The sequence below is a fragment of the Kwoniella mangroviensis genome (genome assembly GCF_000507465.2).
Source record: "Kwoniella mangroviensis CBS 8507 chromosome 1 map unlocalized Ctg02, whole genome shotgun sequence".
Taxonomy (NCBI): domain Eukaryota; kingdom Fungi; phylum Basidiomycota; class Tremellomycetes; order Tremellales; family Cryptococcaceae; genus Kwoniella; species Kwoniella mangrovensis.
The window spans coordinates 1,415,129-1,436,388 of NW_027062534.1; the positions used below are offsets into that span (position 1 = coordinate 1,415,129).

The 21,260-nt window shown below is 43.8% G+C and overlaps 7 protein-coding genes across 7 annotated transcripts; 2 read left to right on the forward strand and 5 right to left on the reverse strand.

Moving 5' to 3' along the window:
• Window positions 1-6: 6 nt before the first annotated feature.
• Window positions 7-2,148, reverse strand: I203_105630 (uncharacterized protein; the record flags this gene model as incomplete). The annotated part of the gene is made up of 8 exons (XM_019144784.1): window positions 7-106; window positions 180-436; window positions 510-744; window positions 818-965; window positions 1,047-1,065; window positions 1,133-1,248; window positions 1,318-1,385; window positions 1,454-2,148. 8 exons carry the CDS (start codon window positions 2,146-2,148, stop codon window positions 7-9), a joined length of 1,638 nt encoding a protein of 545 aa, XP_019006119.1.
• A 437-nt stretch (window positions 2,149-2,585) lies between these two features.
• Window positions 2,586-4,301, forward strand: I203_105631 (uncharacterized protein; the record flags this gene model as incomplete). The annotated part of the gene is made up of 7 exons (XM_065517808.1): window positions 2,586-2,612; window positions 2,682-2,887; window positions 2,943-2,996; window positions 3,069-3,248; window positions 3,385-3,566; window positions 3,736-3,861; window positions 3,928-4,301. 7 exons carry the CDS (start codon window positions 2,586-2,588, stop codon window positions 4,299-4,301), a joined length of 1,149 nt encoding a protein of 382 aa, XP_065373112.1.
• Window positions 4,302-4,368: 67 nt separating this feature from the next.
• On the reverse strand, window positions 4,369-5,745 carry I203_105632 (uncharacterized protein; the record flags this gene model as incomplete). Its single annotated transcript, XM_019144786.1, has 3 exons — window positions 4,369-4,868; window positions 4,951-5,094; window positions 5,166-5,745. 3 exons carry the CDS (start codon window positions 5,743-5,745, stop codon window positions 4,369-4,371), a joined length of 1,224 nt encoding a protein of 407 aa, XP_019006121.1.
• A 577-nt stretch (window positions 5,746-6,322) lies between these two features.
• I203_105633 (uncharacterized protein) lies at window positions 6,323-9,721 on the forward strand (the record flags this gene model as incomplete). The annotated part of the gene is made up of 6 exons (XM_019144787.1): window positions 6,323-6,551; window positions 6,625-7,904; window positions 7,957-8,036; window positions 8,099-8,783; window positions 8,851-9,156; window positions 9,248-9,721. 6 exons carry the CDS (start codon window positions 6,323-6,325, stop codon window positions 9,719-9,721), a joined length of 3,054 nt encoding a protein of 1,017 aa, XP_019006122.1.
• A 317-nt stretch (window positions 9,722-10,038) lies between these two features.
• I203_105634 (uncharacterized protein) lies at window positions 10,039-11,755 on the reverse strand (the record flags this gene model as incomplete). The annotated part of the gene is made up of 6 exons (XM_019144788.1): window positions 10,039-10,235; window positions 10,291-10,552; window positions 10,640-10,892; window positions 10,966-11,245; window positions 11,299-11,369; window positions 11,439-11,755. The coding sequence occupies 6 exons, from the start codon at window positions 11,753-11,755 to the stop codon at window positions 10,039-10,041; spliced, it is 1,380 nt and encodes a 459-aa protein (XP_019006123.1).
• A 483-nt stretch (window positions 11,756-12,238) lies between these two features.
• Window positions 12,239-17,875, reverse strand: I203_105635 (uncharacterized protein; the record flags this gene model as incomplete). Its single annotated transcript, XM_065517809.1, has 15 exons — window positions 12,239-12,275; window positions 12,333-12,374; window positions 12,450-12,747; window positions 12,810-12,935; window positions 12,992-13,249; window positions 13,318-13,394; window positions 13,462-13,831; window positions 13,883-14,073; window positions 14,135-14,277; window positions 14,346-14,685; window positions 14,762-15,300; window positions 15,363-16,118; window positions 16,187-16,524; window positions 16,589-17,345; window positions 17,417-17,875. The coding sequence occupies 15 exons, from the start codon at window positions 17,873-17,875 to the stop codon at window positions 12,239-12,241; spliced, it is 4,731 nt and encodes a 1,576-aa protein (XP_065373113.1).
• A 667-nt stretch (window positions 17,876-18,542) lies between these two features.
• Window positions 18,543-20,953, reverse strand: I203_105636 (uncharacterized protein; the record flags this gene model as incomplete). The annotated part of the gene is made up of 5 exons (XM_019144790.1): window positions 18,543-18,608; window positions 18,678-18,853; window positions 18,917-19,060; window positions 19,156-19,473; window positions 19,540-20,953. The coding sequence occupies 5 exons, from the start codon at window positions 20,951-20,953 to the stop codon at window positions 18,543-18,545; spliced, it is 2,118 nt and encodes a 705-aa protein (XP_019006125.1).
• Window positions 20,954-21,260: the final 307 nt, after the last annotated feature.

The window sequence follows — 21,260 nt, forward strand, 5'->3', positions numbered from 1 at the left end:
TCACAATCACTTCATCATCCTCTCCTGTATCTCTCCATCTGCAACTTTCTTTAGCAATTCAAGTTGGTTAGCCACGTCTTTCAAAACCGTCAGGACTTGTTGATTACTGATATATACAAAATGACACAACGTCAGCTTCGTATTGGTCAAGTGATCTGGAGAAATAGAGCAATGCCTACCCATTCAACCATCCATATTCCTTGTAGACTATATCCTGCTCATCACAATATTGCTTAACCAACAAACTGGCAGCTCGTAGATTGTGTCTAGGCAATCTAGGGAACAAATGATGTGTCACTTGGAGATGTAATCCACCATGTATGAACTCGATGTTGGGTGAACAAATCACATCCATCGTCGTACGTAGTTGACGTGATGGGAAGGATTCGGTGGGACCGAGGTCTTCAGTCGAACATGCGAAATGTGATAGGACAATCTATCATTACGACCAAAGTCAAGATCAGTCTCATCTGTGTAATATTCAAGAAAAGGAAAGAGGTATTACCCACCTGAACATGTACGGGACTAGCGGCTATGTGACTAACGAGCAGATACCCCAATCTCATTTTCCAACTTGGTAGGCTCTTCAACATCGATAGATAGTAGAACCAGTACCAAGCGATACCGGCAATTTCATATCTCCAGTAATTATCCCTTTTCGGTTTTGGTCCTAGTAAGTAAATGTACGAGTTGGCATAAAGGTTGAATCTGGCCAAAGAGAGGACTATATAATATAGCTTGTGTCTGAAGAAAGGTCAATAGTCGTAAGGTCAACTCAAGACGATACAGAGAGCAACAGGCGTCGAGGGGGACTCACTGGACACTGATCATGACTTTTGAGAACCCATCGAGAGCCATTACTCGCTTGTAGTATGTGGACCACAGGGATCCGAAGAAGTCTTTCGAAATAGCGAAGAAAGGGATATGCTGAATGTCTGGATCATGTTCTGGATGGTTGGTAACGACTGTAGATATTGCGTCACAAATTATGAGTTGATGATCCGATATACTTCTGTTGGTGTTAATGAATGAACAAGGCAACTTACGATGATGGATGTTATGATTCTATGTCAAGGGGATTTATCGTAAGTTTCCGCTTCAGGCTGAGTATAGTTTACGAAGTCAAGCTTACGTCGCACCACCATCCCACACTAAGCCCTCCGATCCAACTAGCTACAGTCATACCTATCATCCTATCCCAGAAATAATCTGTTGTTATACCTTTATGACCAGCATCATGTACGACGACTAAGTATCATCGCGAAAAATCAGTATCCATCCATTACGTGGTATGATATTCGCGCTGAAATGACTCACAGGCTAATTGCTGGAACAGTAAACCAAGACATAATGCAGAAGTCATTTGACCTAACCAACCATTCGTACTATACCACAAGACACCATCAGTACGAGTTTCAATTCTCCACCTTCTTGAGCGTTGATTATGACTCACTAGTAGAACAGACCAAAAGCTCCCATAGCCAAAGCCATATACCTGATAATCTCCGTTTCGTAACCATAAAGCCATCCAGAAGGTTTGAACAATCCAGCGTCTCTCACTCTCTTTTTCAACTCTTGGAAAGCCATTGATCGTTTATACTCTATTTCTCTATCTAATTCCGAATTGGGCGGTTCAAGTTGTTCGACGATCAGTCTATATATCTCCACGTTCTCCTCTTTCAGCTGTATATCAGATGGATCAACAGATGCCGTGATAGTAGGTATAGGTGCTTTATCATCATTCAACGTGATAGGTATATTGACTTGCTGTTGTAGTATACTCTGTCCAAGAGTTACCATCCCTTCCTTTACCCAATTATTCTTCACCCCATTGGGATGTCTGACCAGCCCCAAAGCAATAGGAGGAGTGAGTGGTTTCCAACCCTTTTCATCTACTTGTACCCTTCCCACCACGTACTTCTTCATTCGTTCGAGTGTGGCATCACAATGATAAGCTTCGATCTCATCTGACGCATCTCTCCCTACGAAATGAAGTAGAGCCAAAGCTCCTCCTGGATGGTGAGGTGACCACGAGCTGACATTGATCACTTCTGAGTGGAGGATGATGAGCTGTTGGCCCTCACATATCCTCTGAGCGATTTGGGGTCGTGTGAGAAGAGGCACGTCGCGATTGGTAGAGGAGGACATGGGAGAGGCAAGGAAGGGTTGACGCGGAGAGGTGAAGGGTCAGGTTAGAATCCAGATTTATTTGACTTTTTTTGCGATGTTTTTCGAGTGATGGCGGTTTGGGTCGAGTGCTACTGAGGATCAAGAGAATGTGGGGAATGACAGTATATTTGATGTCTGACGATGTCGAATGGAGGTGGTGACATGGTCAAATTCATCTTTTGTAGTTGGCAGCAGCACCAATTCACTCGCTCGGAGCGAGACGCGAAGAGTGAGACTACGGCGGAGGTGGCCGACACCTATACGGTGACTTGCGGAGGTGTACTCTCATCTCCGCAATAGTCTCCTAAAAGTTGATCGACAGCGTTATTGTGATTTCTGAATTTTGATTTTTTGGATTTTGGCTTTGATTGCTCGACATTCTGAAAGCCTAACGAGCAGAGCATAATCAAGCTAAGATGCCAGATATCAAATTGAGAAACCAGGTAAGATTACCTATAGCAATGACTAATGAGGTGAACGAACATATAGCTAATTCCACGGCGAGTGTATAGCCTTTCGACCTCGCATTCCATCCTAATGAATCCGTAATCTTCTCTTCACTCTTGACTGGAGAAGTGAAAGCGTGGAGGTATGACGACGAAAATGGATCAACATCTTCTTCATGGTCTGTCAGACCCTCAAAGAGGACTGCAAGGGCTTTGGCAGTTGAGGAAAGTGGGAAACATATCTGGATGGGAGGAAAGAGTGGGACTTTGTTGTATGTCACCCGATTAGTGTCGAAAGTATGGGGCTGATATGATCTGAACGAATAGTCAATTGACGACTGAGATGGGCACTATAGTCCGAGAACAGGAGAAAGCCCATGAGTGAGAACATCAACTCGACTTATACAACTGCTCACGCTAGATACTCAGCTGATAAGTGTGCGTTTGATGTAGTGTACCGATAAATCGAGTGTTCTGCGTAAATGAGAATCTAATAGCATCAGGTGATGATGATGGGATAATCAAACTTTGGGATCCAAGGAAACAAGATGTGATTAGAGAGTATAATCAGCATTTCGATTATATCTCAGACTTCACATATTTCGAAGATAAACGACAGCTTGTGTCTACTTCGTGAGTTGGGTCGGCAATCTTTCCTATACTCTATGGACATGCGAAATCATCTCAGAGCAATCCCTTCTGTTCACTATTAATTCTGTGTATTTGTAAATGCAATCGTATTGACTGAATTGTTCCCTGCCGCTTATAGTGGAGATGGACATTTATCAGTAATTGACATCCGATCGAACAAAGCTCAGCCGTTGACCGTGTCAGCAGACCAGGAAGATGAACTATTATCGATCGTACAGATAAAAGGAGGTCAGAAAGCTATAGTGGGAAGTGGCCTAGGTATATTATCGATATGGAATAGAAAATTAGGTTGGGGTGATTGTGAGTATACCAATCTCGCCGTTATGACTGTTGGCCCAATGCCATCTCCTTTTGGCAACAAAAAAACATTGAACAAAAACGAAAGATAAATCCATATATTCATTTCTGTTCAAGACCAACCTTGCTTGTTTGACTGTCGGAAGCTCACCAACTCTTATTATGTTACCAGCGGTCGACCGTATACCCGGTCATCCAGCTTCGATCGACGCCATTGTAGCTCTCACTCCTGATATAATAGCCACGGGTTCAGAGGACGGTATGATCCGGGTATTACAGGTGTTACCTCATAAGTTCTGTTAGTTGATCTCTCAAGTCACTCGTTGAGTTTACGTCGCTGATTGACATAAATTCTTTGGTGCAGTGGGAGTGATAGCGTCCCATGAGGAATACCCAATCGAACGAATCAAGTTGGATCGAAATTCAAGATGGTTGGGAAGTGTCAGTCACGATGAATGTTTGAAATTGACCGACGTATCGGATTTATTCGAAGATTCAGATGGCGAGGGTGAAGACGAAGAGGAAGATGAAGATGAGGAGACGGAACAAGATGAAGACGATGATGGTAAACAGGAGGAACAGGAAGGAGGAGAAGAGGCGGATTCCGATTCAGACGAAGAGATGGAAGTTGAACAGGAAAAACCAAAGAAGAAAAAGAAGAAGGGTAAAGGTGGTTTAGGTGATTTGGGTAGGGGTGGTGCAGAAAAGGAGAATGCGGATTTCTTTGCTGATTTGTGATAGAAAGTCGCAGTAGTTTAATCCATTGTGATATGTTATATAATGCATTTTTGTATGTTATCTATTTCTACAATTCCCCTGCCTGCCTGCCCATAGCTTTCAGAGCTTCACCATACGCTTCACCTTTATCCACGTACACTCCATATGTTTGATCCCCGATCTTAGTAGTCAATCTGTGATTCTCATCATTCTCATACCAGTTTTTAATACTTTGATTAAGATTGATATTAGACCAACATGATCTTTCAGCGAATTCGATCCTGACTAATCCCAATCCCACTCCCATACTTGATGGATGGAGCGATAATATCTTTCCAGCTGATCTAGGTTTTTTAGAACTGGCAGATGAAGAGGGTGTATAAGTGATTTCTAGCTGTTCGTCCGTCTGTCCGATAGGTATCTGCGTAGGGGTTGCGGTCGATAGATAGTCTGATAACGATGTATTTGGATTGGTATTGGTAGTCAAAGGAATTAAACGAATAGGTAAGATACGTTTTCTAGTTGCGCCGGTATGATAGGTCCGAACGGTCAATTCTTGTCCTAAGTAGCAACCTTTTCTGAAGTCGACTGAATAAAAATCAACAACAGTCATCAGAATCATAGCACAATACAGACGGATAAATAGATTGGTCAGTCTAGTTTGACCTACCTCCTCCATGTAAATCCATGCAGCTTTCTAGAGGTAATGCCTGACCTGGGATAATCTCATTAGGACCCTCGGGTACACCCAGTATCATTCGCCGGAAATGATATTCGTCGATGGGCGCTGTATCGTGAGATGAGGCAAGCGAGGCTAAACTCCATGTCAGTCATGATGTGTCGTACCTGATTGCTGACTGATATGTCAAATGATCTTTTACTCACGCTTGTCACCCTTGGGTACCAGCACCTGTCTACCCAGTCCGTCTTGACCCCAACCAGCTCTCAAATCCCAACACCCCACTTCGTTCTCCTTCAACTCCATATCCTGTACACCGTCCTTCCATGACCATTGAGATTCAGCTGCCCCTCCACTCCCAAATTTCCAATTCCTTTCTGGCCCCTTTCCTTTTTCCAGTGAAGAAGTCGAGGCGTAGGCAGAATACAAATCCCATTGATCCGATACATCCCTAATCCTGACTTTGGCTCTCAACTTGAACGGCGGTAAGAATTCCTCCAATTTCGCTGGATGAACAATGGGGGATTCATGTGTAATTAAATAGCTTTTCTCTTCTTTTACATTCCCATTTTTCATTATCGCTTTCTTCACTGTCGGAAATATGAATGAAGTATGCAGGACCCTTCCTGATGCGTTGAGAAAACCGCTATATCCCCCTCCGAGATTGTCAACATCCTTGCAACTTAGTCCTTTGAGGAATTTGGTAGAGTCTGGTCCGGTGATTTCCAATATTGATTTTTGACTTAGATGCGTTATACTTGGTATATTCTTGAGTAAAGATGACATCGTCTGATGTATTTTAATATATGTATGTATGATTTTCTGTGCTTGGTATACGTCGATGATGATACTGTAGATTGAGAAATGTTGGATGAGATGTTCGATATTTGCTGCGGTGATGTGGTCTTGTGTGCTCTTGTGCCTATGACGGTGCGAGTGAGTGAGAGTAGGGTAAAATCAGCCATGGAAACCAAAAACAATCAAACAACACACGACAGACAACACAGCAACAGCCAAACAGCAAACGCACTCTAGTCATTCTTACCTTCTCATATCACAAACCTATTCATCCATCATAGACACCTTGTATCTCCATCACCAACAACAGATACCATCGTACTCATCGACAAGCATACTTGATCTCACCTACATTATACATCCCATCACCCAAAATTCAAACTCCGCTCCCAGGCTGAAACCAGTCTTGCTGCAATTTTCCCTTTGCGTACTCGGCCCGCGACCATCCCACTCACCCATACAACAGCGCATCAACAGCCTCTCAATTCAGTCTTCCATCCCTTCAGCTTATCTTCTGGCTCAACCACAGCAAACACCCAGACGCATATCGGTGCAACGCTGACAGATGGCGGAGACTGCTACGTACGACCCTCATCATCCCCTCTCACACCCAAAGGCAGCGTTCACCAACCATATAGGACAACCAGCCGCTGAAGGTTCAAGGGATGCTAGGATAAGGGAAAGGGAAGCTCAACAGCAATCAAACACTTGGCAACAACCGTCAAACAACTATGTAGGACCGAATGGAAGCGAAGATATTCAGATGGATGATCATTTCGAAGCTGTCAAATTAAGTGAGTACGACCTGCCATCCATCCTACCTTCAAAGCTATTCGAACACAGACTGATGTTTGATGTCCCGTGTAGATGGTTCAGCATCACCTAGAATCAACCCTTTCCACCTCTTATCGCATCCCAATTCCACATCACCTTTACCACCCTTACCACCGCATCTGCAAGCCCTGACCACCGAACTTCATCCTGACGAATCTCAACAACAGTATTTCCAATCAATCAACCCTGACAACAGTTCAATTTCTGCACCAGTACATATAACCAAAGTTACACCTACTACCGTAGAAGTCACCTCGCATACACCTGAGGGTACACATAAGAGAGTAATTAAGAAGATCAGTAGTGTGTTTAAGAGGGAATCTAACGATACTATATCACCTCCTGGAGGAAGATCGCCCGTGATGCAGGGACCACCGCCAAGCCCACCAATAAGTGAGAATGGCGATTCGGTCTTCGCATCGGAAACCACAGATACGCTTGATCACCTTGATCAACATCAACCAAACCAAGATGAAATCTTACTTTCACCGGTTGATGAAGTGCCCGACAACAATAATGGTGTACTCCCTCCAACGGATAGTCCATCAATTGCGAATACATTTACGACCGAACCGATTGATTTGGGTGGATCGCCAACTTCGCTGGCACCGCCTGTTCTGTCTGCGACGAGAAGGGTATCAAGTGGATCTGCGACGTCTAGCAGAGCAGGTTCGTTGACGATTGTTAGATCAGGTAGATTGGCTCCCCAACGTGATCAACCTGAAACCTCCACCTCAGCTTCAGCTTCAGCATCAACTTCAACTTCTAATGGCAACATCGGACTGGGATTATCGAAAAACTTGCCTGATTTACCGACAGACCAAGAGAGGAGGGGAAGTGATGGAAGTATACTGAGTGCCCCCAAGCCTACTAGAAGAAGTACCAATCCATCACCTGTCGTCCCCTCGTCACCCAGGTCCCCCCTACCGCACTCTCATTCACACTTCTCACCTTCCCTGTTACCTCAGAATTCTATGACGCCCATACCCGGCTTGGAGGGCGCTGCGCTGGCTTCTGATATATTGGCTCAAACGGAGTTGTTGAGACAAAAACGAATGGAGAAGAGACAGAAAAAAGCGAGTGCACAAAGTCAGAATCAGACTCAAGGTGGAACAACACAGGTGGAAGGGGATGTCGCTCAAGAGAATGAAGCACAACAATCACCACCACAGCAAGTCAGTCAACAGCCATCGTCAAGAGCTGAAGAGAGACCCAAAGATCCAGAAACCAAAGTTCTGGTCGGTAATCTGATAGGAGAGGACCATGTGAACTATGTCTTGATGTACAATATGCTTACGGGTATCCGTATAGGAGTGAGTGATGCCTCTAGAGAAGTCAGGAGTGAATGCTGATTTGTGTCGTTAGGTATCCCGTTGTCAAGCTAAGATAAAACGACCCTTGACAGATGAAGATTATGTGGCTAGACATAAGTTCTCGTTTGACATGTTAGTACACGAAGCGTCGAGAAGTGAGATTCGAGGTGCTGACTGATGTTTGTTTTCTGTAGTGTTGGTAACGAACTTACACCTTCAGCGAAATACGATTTCAAATTCAAAGATTACGCACCATGGATCTTCCGAGACCTACGAGACGAACATTTCCATCTTGATCCCGCAGATTACTTGTTATCCCTCACGGCGAAATACATCTTATCTGAATTAGGTTCTCCAGGAAAATCAGGAAGTTTCTTCTATTTCTCTAGGGATTATCGATTTATCATCAAAACTATTTCACATGCTGAACATAAATTCTTAAGATCGATATTAAAAGATTATCATCAACATATAAAAACCAATCCACATACGTTATTATCTAGATTCTACGGATTACACCGAGTCAAATTACCCCGTGGTAGGAAAATTCATTTCGTCATTATGAATAATCTTTTCCCTCCCCACAGGGATATCCACGAAACGTATGATTTGAAAGGATCAGCATTTGGTAGAGAGTACCCTGAAGATAAAGCTCGGCAGAACCCCAAGGCCGTATTGAAGGATAAGAATTGGGTAAATAGAGGAAGAACGTTAGAATTAGGTCCGGAGAAACGAGCGTTATTGTCGGAACAACTGAGAAGAGACATGGAGTTTTTGAAAAGAGTTAAAGTGATGGATTATTCGTTACTGGTTGGAATACATAATATGGAAAGAGGGAATAGAGATAATTTGAGAGAGAATCAATTACAAATGTTCCATGTGAGTTGGAGATTTGTAGTAGTATAGGGTAAAACACTGACTTGTCCTTTTTTCCCCATTTGCTCAGCCCGAAGTACCCCCACCAAGACGCAAACCATCAGCGATCAAACAATCCAACGAAGCTTCCAACGTCCGTAAAGCTGTTCGTCGATCTGATCCCAAAATGTTAGATGTCACCTCTCAATTACCTTCATCGGATTCTGCCGATCGAAGACATTTCCTGTTCTACCAAGATGAAGGTGGTCTGAGAGCTACGGACGAGGCCAATCAGAATATGGATGTGATCTATTATCTGGGTATAATCGATATCTGTACACCATATAATTCGCTAAAGAAGATTGAACATTTCTGGAAATCTATGACTGAAGATAGGGTAAGTGGTCGACTCATCTCCATCTTTTCACCATCGCTAAATAATGAGAGAATTGAAAGTTGATATTGATATTGTGTGTTGGAATTTGCAGCACACAATATCATGTATCGAGCCAGTAACGTACGGTCAACGATTCCTGAATTTCTTATCGTCAGTGATGAGAGGTGGAGATAAGTCTTTGAGACCTTTGGGTTTGGAAGCTCCGTCTAGGGCAGAAGAGGAGGAACAACCTGTTGGTGAAGTAACTCAAAATCAAACTCACGTACCGAATCAGTCAGAATCTCAAGCGATCAACGCATCACCTGTTGATGTCGAAAAACAACATCACCCACGGGTTCGATCGGAATCACAATTATCACAAGTCAGCTTGAACTCCAATGTACATAAATCACAACCTGAGCTACCTCAATCCAATGCTCAACAACCACAACTTAATGGTGGTGCCTCAGGCGATAGGGCACCAGAATGTGAGAAAGAGGCGAACGACATTGACGATGAGAGAGGGATCAACCCCATTGCGAGGGATGTCGAAAAGAACGGAGTGGAATTTGTTGTTTCGTCATAAAAGGGATACCGCAATGTCACACTTTATAGAGGTCTCACCTAGGGGGAGGGAGAATAGCAAAATGGCGAAATGGCAAAATGGCAAAATGGGAGGATGGGAAATAAATAGGATTGAGTGGGAGACAACAGCAAAGTGGTGTGAATGTTTATATATCGGTCGTTTGTTTCTTCTTCTGCTTACCTATATCACCTAACGAGTTTGTCTGAGATTTAATGAGATGTAATGAATTTTCCTGACCACAAGCTTTGTATAAAACTTGATAAGACGATTCTCGTTACATTGCAATGCAATGCATATCCATCCAAGGGACCAGACAGCTATGCCGCTAAGATCTGACGTAGTAGTTCCCCCGGTTCGCCAATCGGCTTGGACAACATGACTTCTACAGGTGAACCTAGGGAATCCAACTTGAAATTTCCTGCTTCCGCATTGGAGTCTAGAAACGCTTCGATGGCTTGGACGGTAGTCGGGAATACAGAATAGGGAGGTACGGAAAGGCCAGTCATTGATCCGACTAGTCAAAATACGATTTGTCAATCTCAAAGTTTAGCATGATAATACACACTCACCAAAACCTGGTGTTATGAGGAAAACATCCGAGAAAGCAGGATGAGTGGTTCCAGCTATAGCAAATACATGCCTGTTGTCATTCTGAACCGTCCTCGATACACGAATAAGTCGCTGATAATCTTCTGATAAAACGAACTCTTCCGAGTTTACTGATAACATCGGACATGGTATGGTCGAATTCCAAGGTTCTAATCTTTCGATGGCGGGATCAAGAGCAATGATAGAATGGGGTTTGAATCTTGGATTAGCAGCCGCAGCGATCTATAAATATCAGATTATCACCAATCGTTAATCAAGATTTTGAAATATCTTTACTTAAGAAAGTAGAGAAGCGATACAAATACTCACAACAGCAGAGCCACCAAAACTATGACCTGCCAAACAGACTTTCCCATCTCCAACTTCCACTTGTCCCTTCCATTTGTTCCAATCTACCGTCCTACTAGCCAATAAATGACATTTACTATCTCCCAGACTGCCTTCTGTGATTTTTCGTATTATCTCTATGGCACTTTCCATTTCGACCATTCGGATCTTGAGTTGATCGTGCCGTAGGGTATTATCGTCTTTCGGTTGTTGATCCTCAGGACGATCTGGCCAACTATAATTGGATATATAACGAAGTTACATTAGCTGTTTTCTAAGCGGTCCATGAGGATTATCATACTACTCACTCTATATCTGTCCAACGTAAGAAATCTACATCTCTTTCTTTACCATCTTCACTTGTTATCTTTGCACTTGGACCAGTCCCATCTCTATGTTCTACAGCAGCTACGATACATCCCCTACTTGCTAATTCACCACAGATGTGCGTATACATCAGACGGGAACATCCTACACCATGAGAGAATATTATAAGAGGCCATTTGTCGTTTGAGGGATGAGGTAAGATAGGTGCACGTTGGTGAGAAGGGAACTTCAGCCCGTGTACAGCTGAAAGTGCTCCTGCGTCTACTCGGTTCTATCAATTAAAACTTCAGATAATCAAACTTAGATGGACTTACAAGCTAGAGCTCTAATTAGGGAATTCTCTATCCCAGCCATTTTCAGAAACCCATTAACAGTAGGCGACGCTCTACACTCCCAACATGTTAGCGAGATTTTATTACCATGAAGGAAGTACAAAGTCGACATACATACATACCTTGGAAACCATACTGTTCCTTTTGTCTCTTTCGATCCCGATTCCAAATCACAAGGGTAAAACAAACTGAAAAGAACTGTATCAATCTCTATACCAGCTTGACCGGCCGTATGTAATTTCTTATGTCTGAAACTACCTATCGTCTGAGGTTCTATCGGAAATTCCACATCGAGTACCCCAACGGGGTAAATACCAGTATAATTGGGTAGTTGCCTTGAGAAAAGTGTACCGAATCGAGAGTGAGTATAAGGGTTGGAAACCTTCGGTGCGGCCGGTGTGGAACCGGGACGTTGTCGTGAGGTCGTACTGTCTGTCATACTGATCTAAGTCGAGGGACTATAAACTGCTCATAAAGAAGAGGGAGAACGCATACATGATTTAGATATGTATTGCTCTCACTGTTTCAATGTTGAAATCGTATGCACTTGGTTGCATTTCGAAAAATACTCAAATGGATGTGGATATGACGTCAAACTCGGCTATCGGAGGAGGGTTGTCACCACGAGCTCTTGCTCTTGATGGGCAAAGTCAAGCGACAGTAAGGTTGCATAGTTAACGAGTGAACAACGGATGTGTCTGTCCTCATATCTATAGAGTAAGGCGACCATGCCAATGCGGAGAGTACGTCAGAAGGATGATAACGACTTGAGCTCAGCTGATCCAAGTTTCTTGAGAGGATGCATCAGAGGCCAAAAGGGTTGATTTACGTAACTATGGATCCCTTGAGATGGTAAGATACAAGTTGCATGCAAGTGTTATCACTACATATATCAAATTATCTAATCTATATTGTCCTATCCCTAGCTAGCTTTCTTGGAAGCCTTGGATCGTAATTTCCTGCAATTATACTATCAGCACGGAAAATCTCACCAATAGGAGGATAAGGGTACTTACAATAACAGGAAGACAAAACCATAAGAGGACAACACGAAGAGTCTATTTCAATTCCGAATTCAACTAATTCAGCACAGCCGACACTATGAGAGGAGCAGTTGGAAGACCAAGACTCACGCGGTAATAGCGATATCCCTCCAACCATCAACTTTATCACCCAAATTCAATGATTGCAGATACTCATTACCCTTGGAATATGGACAGTATCTACATTGACTGGTAGAATCTGGATTATCTATATATCCAGGATTTTGAGATAAGAAATCTTGCATGTATGCGGAACAAGTTTGACCAGATGGTGGGTCAAACAGACCAAATTCTTGTTCGGCACATTGGACTTCGACGTCCCACATGATACGAGAGACGAGACCGCCAATAAGATAATTGAATGGATTGAGATAATAGATCCAGTATCCTATATCCACATCCCCATGTCAGTATGAACACGATGCATGGACGTAAGGAAGATGAACGTACGCCAGAAAGCAGTGATTTGAGGATAAGGTACGAGCACACCACAGAAAGACACCAGTACACCAATGAGAAGCGGGTTGACGAGGGCCGCGAACACAGCATTGGGAGCATAAGCAGCGACGAATTGACCTAAGTTCCAGTCAAATCAGCCATGCTCCATTTCTAAATTGATCATTTCAACTTACCAATACCAGTGTAGAGGAATTCATACAGGGTCATCTGCAAGTATACAGGACCCGCGACACTAGGCTTGAAGCTAAATCCTACGACGGGATACCAAGGTGCGAAGTAAAGTAAAGCGCAGACCAAGAGGTATGGGATTTCCGCTACGATTTCACCGAAACAGAAAGCCTGCCATGAGTAAAGCTTGGCTTTCTTCTCTCGGGCTTCGAAGATATCTCGATTGGCAATGAATTTAGGTTGAGTTTGGGCGATCACACCGGCTAATCACCAAATCCTCAGCGATCCAGAACAGTCGTGTAATCGGAAGAGGTCTGTATAGAGTACTCACGAGCAACAAAGATGAATTGGAATATAGTGAAAATACGATTTTGCAAATCTGCGTATTTGTTACCAATCATCCAGAACCTTCACCACCGAAGACGGGTATTAGCATGACCCCGTTCGATAGAGAAAAGAGAGAGAGGGTACTCACGAGAAACCATTAAATAGGGCCGAACCAATATGTAACGCAACCTTGTTAGTGACATACTCTGTATCACGCCAAAGTTGAATCGAAGCTCTTTTCGTGACAAGTTTCAATTGAGTTCCGGTAGTAGAGGCATATTCGTATTTATCATCTTCTTCTGGATGTTCCCTCTTGCCCGAAGTGTCTTTCTTGAGATCTTCGAGATCTTTCATACGGGCTTTACATTCTTCTGATTCGGACCATATCTTAGCCCAATCTTTACCTTTGGATAGATCACCGGATACGATGTCGATCATCCTCTCGGCTGGGTTGACTTCTTTGGGAATTTTGATATCGTGTTTACTGAAATAGTCACTGAGATTATCGACTTCACCGACTGTACAAATTCATCAGTATACTTCATAGATTGCATCTGTGGCTGACTCACAGTAGACCATTTTACCACCCGCTTTGAGTAATAGCAACAAATCGAATTGGGCAAACAACGACGCAGAGGGTTGATGAATCGTACACAACACGGCCTGACCAGCTGCAGCCAATTTACGGAGGAACGAAACAATCAAGAATGAAGATTGACCATCTAATCCGGAAGTAGGTTCGTCAAGGAATAGCAATGACCTATTATTTGCGTAACACCCTCAGCTTCGTACTATATGATACCAGGTTGTATGGGACTCACGGCTTGCTGACCAACTCAACACCGATTGTCAGTCGTTTACGTTGTTCTACACCAAGCCCAGCACCAGGAGTACCGATCATAGCATCTTCAATATCGTGTAATTCAAGTAAATCAATGATAACATCGACATAGGCGAGTTTTTCCTGTATGGTCAATCCTCCTATCAGCACCGTTATATCGTTGCCGAGAATCAAGGAATCTGGTGACGTACCTTGTCTGAGAGAGATCTGGGTTGTCTCAACAGAGCTGAGAACTCCAATGCTTCTCTGACAGTAGCTTGAGGAAGATGTACATCCACCTGCTCACAATAACCCGTTGTCCTCTGGAAGGATACAGGTAAAGCTTGTCCATTCATAAGTACTTCACCATGAATTTCACCTTCCGTCTTTCTAGCTGCCAACACGTCCATTAAAGTGGTTTTACCAGCTCCGGAAGATCCCATCAACGCAGTCAGAGTTCCAGCTTTACAGTATCCGAATACATCGTCGAGCAAGGTAAGGTCTTTGCCGTGATTGTGCACTTTGTAAGTGAGATTCTTCCATGTGAACGTACTGTTCCCAAATGTCATACCTTCATCAGCCACCTACACTCTCGGTATAATCGTAAAGACATCATACAATGACTTACGTGTTTTCAGCAGCAACACCTTCAGGTTTATCTTTATCTCCTTTCTTTCCAGGTTTTTCATTTGTCTGCATCTCCGAGTTACCCTGTTCCTCATCTCTAGGGGCATTACCATTCTGATTTGAAGCTCTGATGAATTTACCACCGCCTCCTCGTTTATACAGCAAAATCGCCTTGTTTGATCCAGCAGCGGGGAGACGTTCGATCGTTATCATAGCCAAACCAAGGAAGAAGATCCATAATGCCACGACTATACCGAAATTCCTCCATACATGGGATTTATACATATCCAAAGCGGTATTTAGCCATGCTTGTCCGTCGAGCGTGGTAGAACCAGGTTGAGCACCTGCAATGGCACATCCTGCTGGTGTACCCATGTAGTTCTGACCATAGGGAACTAACTGAGGTTGAATACATTGCAATTGTTCGCCGGCAAGTTCGTTACTCATCAATGCTTCGAACGAGTAGTATACAGGGTCGATCCATCTAATCCACGAGAACCAAGGTTTCATCGAAGGTGTGTAGATGATATAACCAGCGTACTATCATTTCGTAGGACGACGAATCAGCTTATACGGAATCATAACAAGAAAACATCACCCACAGTCACTAAGATACTGAACATTAGACCAGACACTTTCGAAGCATTGTTGAACGTGCCGAAGGAATAACCAATAAATCTGAAGAATGCGGTAGTGCACAACGTGGTGATGTATGTAAACAATAAGAAGATGAAATACAGTCCGGGATCGACCTTGAGACCAACCATGAAGTAGATGATCAACGTGAAAATGATCAATTGACCAAGGAAGATAGGCAAGTCTCCAATAGTTTGAGCGACAAGTACAGCCGAAGGTCGATAGAGTGAGAAGGCCTTGTGTTTTGCCAATACGGCTCGTCCGGAGAAAGCAGCGGTAGTCTCACTCAAACTGATTAACGAAGGGTACAAGAGAGTCAAGAAGATGGCACCTCCTCGCAGGAATAGACCACCGGTTGTATCTGATACAGAGTAGAAGAGAGATCCGACGAGAAGAGCTTGAATGAGTGTAGTAGCCTGTCGAGCCCATAGAGTCCACTGATCTCCCCATCTCATCTGGTAATCCCTTATCAAAGCAGCTCTGACCTGAGTGAAATAGTCGACTTTCTCAGATCGTTTCTTGGGCGCTAATCGATGCTTCTCCTTTTGCAGTGCATCTTGGGTATCACGGGTTTCCTGAGATTTCTGATCATTCTTGAGATGCTCATCTAGCTCTTGACGCATCTTCTTGGCAATGTCGCTCTTCTCGTACATCTTGGAAAACTCTGCGGGAGAGGTGGGTGCTTTTCCATTATGTCCTTCTTTGATCACTCTTTCGTTTGTCTATACATGGTATGTTCTGAATTAGCTACGTCTAAGAACAGCCAAGGTAACCAAAAGCTTTGACCTACCGCTGTGACTGATGTCAAGAAATCCGCAGTGTTACCTCCATCGGGATGTACGAAACCTAAATCCTCGAAGTACTTTCTAGCTTCTTCCCTTGGACCATAGTATATTACCCTTCCTTCGGCGATGACAGTGACTTTGTCGAACAAGTTGTATATTCCATTACCAGCTTGATACAAACTGACCACGCTGGTATTCCTCTCGATATCAGTCAAGGTTCTGATGACTTTATTAAACTTCAGTGCTGTATCCGCATCCAGACCTCTCGTAGCGTTATCCCATAATTGTACGGATGCCTTGGTAGTCAACACTTCTGCAATGGATACACGTTTCTTCTCTCCACCTACAAATCGCGAACATCGTCAGCTAACCCATCGTGAGTATTGACTCATGTGAGTTTTACTCACCTGATACACCTCGTACGTATTGATCACCCACTTTGGTATCATGTGTGTGTTCCAACCCAAAAATCTTCAATAGCTCTCCTTTTGTTTTATCCTGATACATTTTTGACGACATGGGTTGACCACCATCTTCTTCAGGTAACCTAGCATGAGGTGAAGAGGTGTTCATCCTCAGGGCAAAATCCAATGTTCTTCCAACAAGCAAATTGGGATCATGAATATCTTCTTCCGAATTGAAAATCACATCCGCTTTATAAGGATTCAAAGCCTTATCTCCAGACATATCACCATAATATATCGTCCCGTCTATGCCTGCATAACCATTATGCAGACCCGCAAGAGCTTTGAGGAAAGTCGTACATCCACTTCCTGGTCTTCCAACGACCAACATCATTTCTCCAGGTTTGACCAGCCCGTTGAAATCTTTCAAAAGATATCTTTCACCTTTGCGTAATCCTTCTTCACCTTTTTTAGGTATGGGATCACCCTCTTTCCATCTCATATCTTCACCGCGACCACTCTCTCCAGCACCAGCATCGTCCGAACCACCTTTTTCCTCGGCTTCTACTCGAGCTTTGGCTAATTTAGCGGCTTTCTTCTTATATCGCCTGTTGGTCCACGGTGCGATTATACCCCCAACAGTAGGTGCGTACGTCACGTCGTCGGCTCCTCCTTGTCCACGCACGGACAAATGATCGTAAGCTAGAGCTAGTGAATGGTGGGCGGCTAGTCCTCGCGATTCAAGGAGTTTCTGATCGGCCTAACAAGTAGAAATGGAATGGCTCTTGGTGAACAAGGTCGATATCTTGGTAACAGGGATGTGTTACTCACCTTCAATTGAGATCCGTAACTCCATTCATCCCCATCATCTCCATCTTCCGCTACCTCCCGTCTTTGCGAATCACCATGATTACGTTCATCGTCTTCATTCGATGACGATGAATCTAGTCTTTTCGCATTCCCGTTTGATCCTGTTTTGGCATCTTCCGGGACTGAGACTGTCGACTCGCTATCTCTTTCTCCATCTCTGTCTCTTTCGTCGACTGCGATGTCCTTTGACTGGTCCGATCGCCTTCTCTGACTTCCGGTGGTGGTGAGAGTAGCATTATCGTTCTCGGTGATCTCTGATGCAGGTGTTGATTGTTTGGGTGAAACGTGAGGTTCAGATTGTTCTGCATTGGCATCCTCATTGTTTACATTGTTTTCATTTTCCTCTTCGGACAGTTTGTTTCCCTGTGTAGCATGGTGAGTCGCATCGATAGGTGGACCAAGTATCGGTATGTTGCTCATCGTGTATATTTATCTACTATCTGTATTCCAATCCCTTTGTACGGGATAACGACGAATTATAACACCCTATCGTTCTGGGAGAATGTGTACAGTTCAAAAACAAGGAGCTAGATATGCACAATGAAATGAATAACGATCCAGTATTTATGAGTACAGTATTTGTCAGATCATACCATACCCTCGGTTTGATGGCCGAGGCTGGTCATATCAAATGTCCATATGTTAGTACTGCTGCGTCGAGGAAGTTATCCTGAACAAAATTCAAAAACCGAGGTGTACTCGATGGTCGATCTGAAGCGAGATTTCTGTTTTTGATAAATTTGGTAATAGGATCGAATCAAATGGACAGGTGCGTCATAGGCTTCAACTCAGGCGTACGAGTAGGGTTCCTAATCGCTTGAACCTTGTTTGTTTGTGTCGCGCCGCCCGATTAGTAACTCATCTGCCTCGCCGCCGGCTCGATATATATATAGGGCATAGGGCAGCCCACCAAGACAGATGGCTACTACAGTGACTATATTGTGGTTTCTGCCAAGTTAGACAAGGGGAAGAGACACACGTTCAAAACTGCATCTAGCACATCTCATTGATGAAAATCATTCGTCATCATGTATAAGTCGCTGTAGTTATATCAATTGGTCGTTAAAAGCTGGCCCAAGAGCATTCATTATATATTGTTAGATTCAAGCATTCTTCTGACCTGTTCGGCAGTTTCATCAACTTCGAAAGTTGTCTATACGGGGTACATTTAGTTCACATGTTAGCATGAGTACAAGTAGCGGGAAAGTTACAGAATACTCACAACTTGTGGTAGATAAGCGCCAGCACTCAGATCCAAAGTCCACAAATCATCGAAGACACTTTCACCATTATACCCACCCGATATGAAAATCCTGGCGTCATGTAGTAACGCAACATGATACCCTCTTCCGGGAGGTATAACCCCCTTGGGCGATTTCGTCTCCCATTGGAGTGTCACTATGTCACACAATTTCAACATCGTGATTGAGAGTGCTCCGGGGTCTTTGATACATGACTCACCAAGATTGAATAGTAAGACATCCTGAGCATAGGTCTGTCCATTATGTCCACCAATGATGAACAGGTATGATCCTACTTGAGTGGAAGTATGTGATAATCTATTATGTTTCACGTCTGTCGATATCAACGTCCATACTCGAGTTTCTATAACCCACGATGTATCATGTCAGTCGCAAAAACACGATTCCTGTGCAATGACAAAGGTCAAGGAATTTTAGAGAGAAAGATGATGGACTCACGCAAATTCAATATATGTATATCAGCGAAACTAGCATGTCCATCACTACCCCCAAAAACAATCATCTTATCCCCTACTAGATTGGCAGTATGATAACCCTTTTTCTGCGGGATATCACCTTTGGTCTTCCATTCTTGCCAACTTAGATTATTGGAATCTGTTATATCCAATGCCCAAACATCGTTTAGTGCCGCTTGTCCATTCCCTCCTCCAAATACTATCAGGTAGTTCTTATACAGGACTGTGGTGTGGGCCCTGCGAGGAGGTGGGATGGGCGTTTTAGGTGTACCGATCGTAGGACGTGAGAAGCGATGTGTGACTGGTGACGAAGTATGATAAATTAGCTTGATATAGAGTCATACAAATGAACATCATCCCTACTCACCGGTATCCAATATCCAAACTTCATTACTATAACTTGGACCATCTCCCCCACCAAATATAAATAATTTATCGCCTACCAACGTTGTCGTGTGAGCTCTCAGGGGCGGGAACTGTTCACCTCTAGTTTCTATAGTGGACCATAATAAACTCTCGGTATCAAACCACGCTACACCCCTCCAACAACTACTTTTATCCACCCCTCCAATAATCCATATCCTCTCTCCGACTAACGTCCCGCTGTGCGCTCGTAAGGCCTGATTGGGCGGTCTACCATGAAAAGGTACAGGAGAATAGTACATTGAGCTCGCAGGTGCTTTACCGACATTTTTCGAATTGGGCAATGATGGTTCTAAAATCCTAGATGATGATATTGGTTGACGAGATGTTTTCGATGATACCTTACGTATCTTATCTTTATCTTTCTCCTTGATTGTCGATCCGTCAGCACTTGATGAGGCAGGAGCAGGTACGGTCAACGACCTATCTCTATCTCTATCTCTAGATTTGGATGTAGATGCAGATGGCAAGGAAGGTTTGGTATTTGATCTTTTCCTCGTTGTGACCGTGTCTTCAGTTCCACTATCCGTCTCACCGTCCCTCAACCGATCTATAGGATTACCAAATCCAGATCCAGATCCAGATCCCGTTACATCTTCGAGTGAGTTCCCAGGTATAGATTCTTTCCGCCTTGGCACTCCTACAGGAGGTCCATTGGTCGTACGATGTATGGGACCCAACTCGGGAGGTTGAGGTTGAGACTGGCTAGTGGTGGTTGATGGGGAGGCGGTCGGGGTGAGATCGCGTGTACGAGGTATGGTCCTCGATGAATTGAATGTAGATCCGGATGCGGATGCAACAGGTTGAGAATCGGGTCTCATCTGTGCCATGTGAGCAGGATATGTTATAGGTTCTAAATCAGATTCGTTACCTGGTGGTGTGGGTGTTCTGTTATTGATCATAGGTGATGCACCTAGATTTGATGGGGACTGATATTGGCTGGTGAAAGGTGATACAGGTGGTTGAAGACTGGACTGACTAGAATCAGGTGTATTGAGTAATGAGGATGTTCTGGAAGGTGGTAACAGTCCTGATTCCGATATGTTGGATTCTTTATTCTCGGTCGTTGATGTCGAAGCGAAGAAAGCGGAAGAAACTGAACTATCATCTACTACCACTTGAGATAATGAGGGAAATGTCGAACCTCTATGATGATTTACTGTCTCTGTTGTCCCATTGTTTGGAGGTGTTATATCGACTGTAGGAGGCGGAGTGGAAGTTTTCTCTGACCGTCTAAAAGGGCTTCTGGCGAGTGTGGGCAATCTCCTGAATGTTGACGAGGTGGGTAAGGTGAGGTTGGATCCGGACGGGTTACGATGTCGACCTGGATGTTGGATGGAGGGAGAGTAGACGATCATTCAGTGTGATGCATTACGCAGAAGGTGATGAATGATAAGAGATGAACCTGACATACCGTTTGAATCCATCTTGGCTGTTTGTTACGTCTATGTTATTATTTATAGGTTGTCTATGCTTGAGTAGTAGGTGCATGAGCAGGCAGCATGGATCGTCTCCTCCCTTCCCCCTTGGTCCCTTTCTCCAGTCGTTCTCGATAGTTTCCTTTATCCTGGATCACCTGTTATTGATCTTTTCCGCTATCTTTGGCAGTATGGAATGTTGAGGTGCTGATAAGATTTGATCTCTGATAGGAATGTCCAGGTGTCC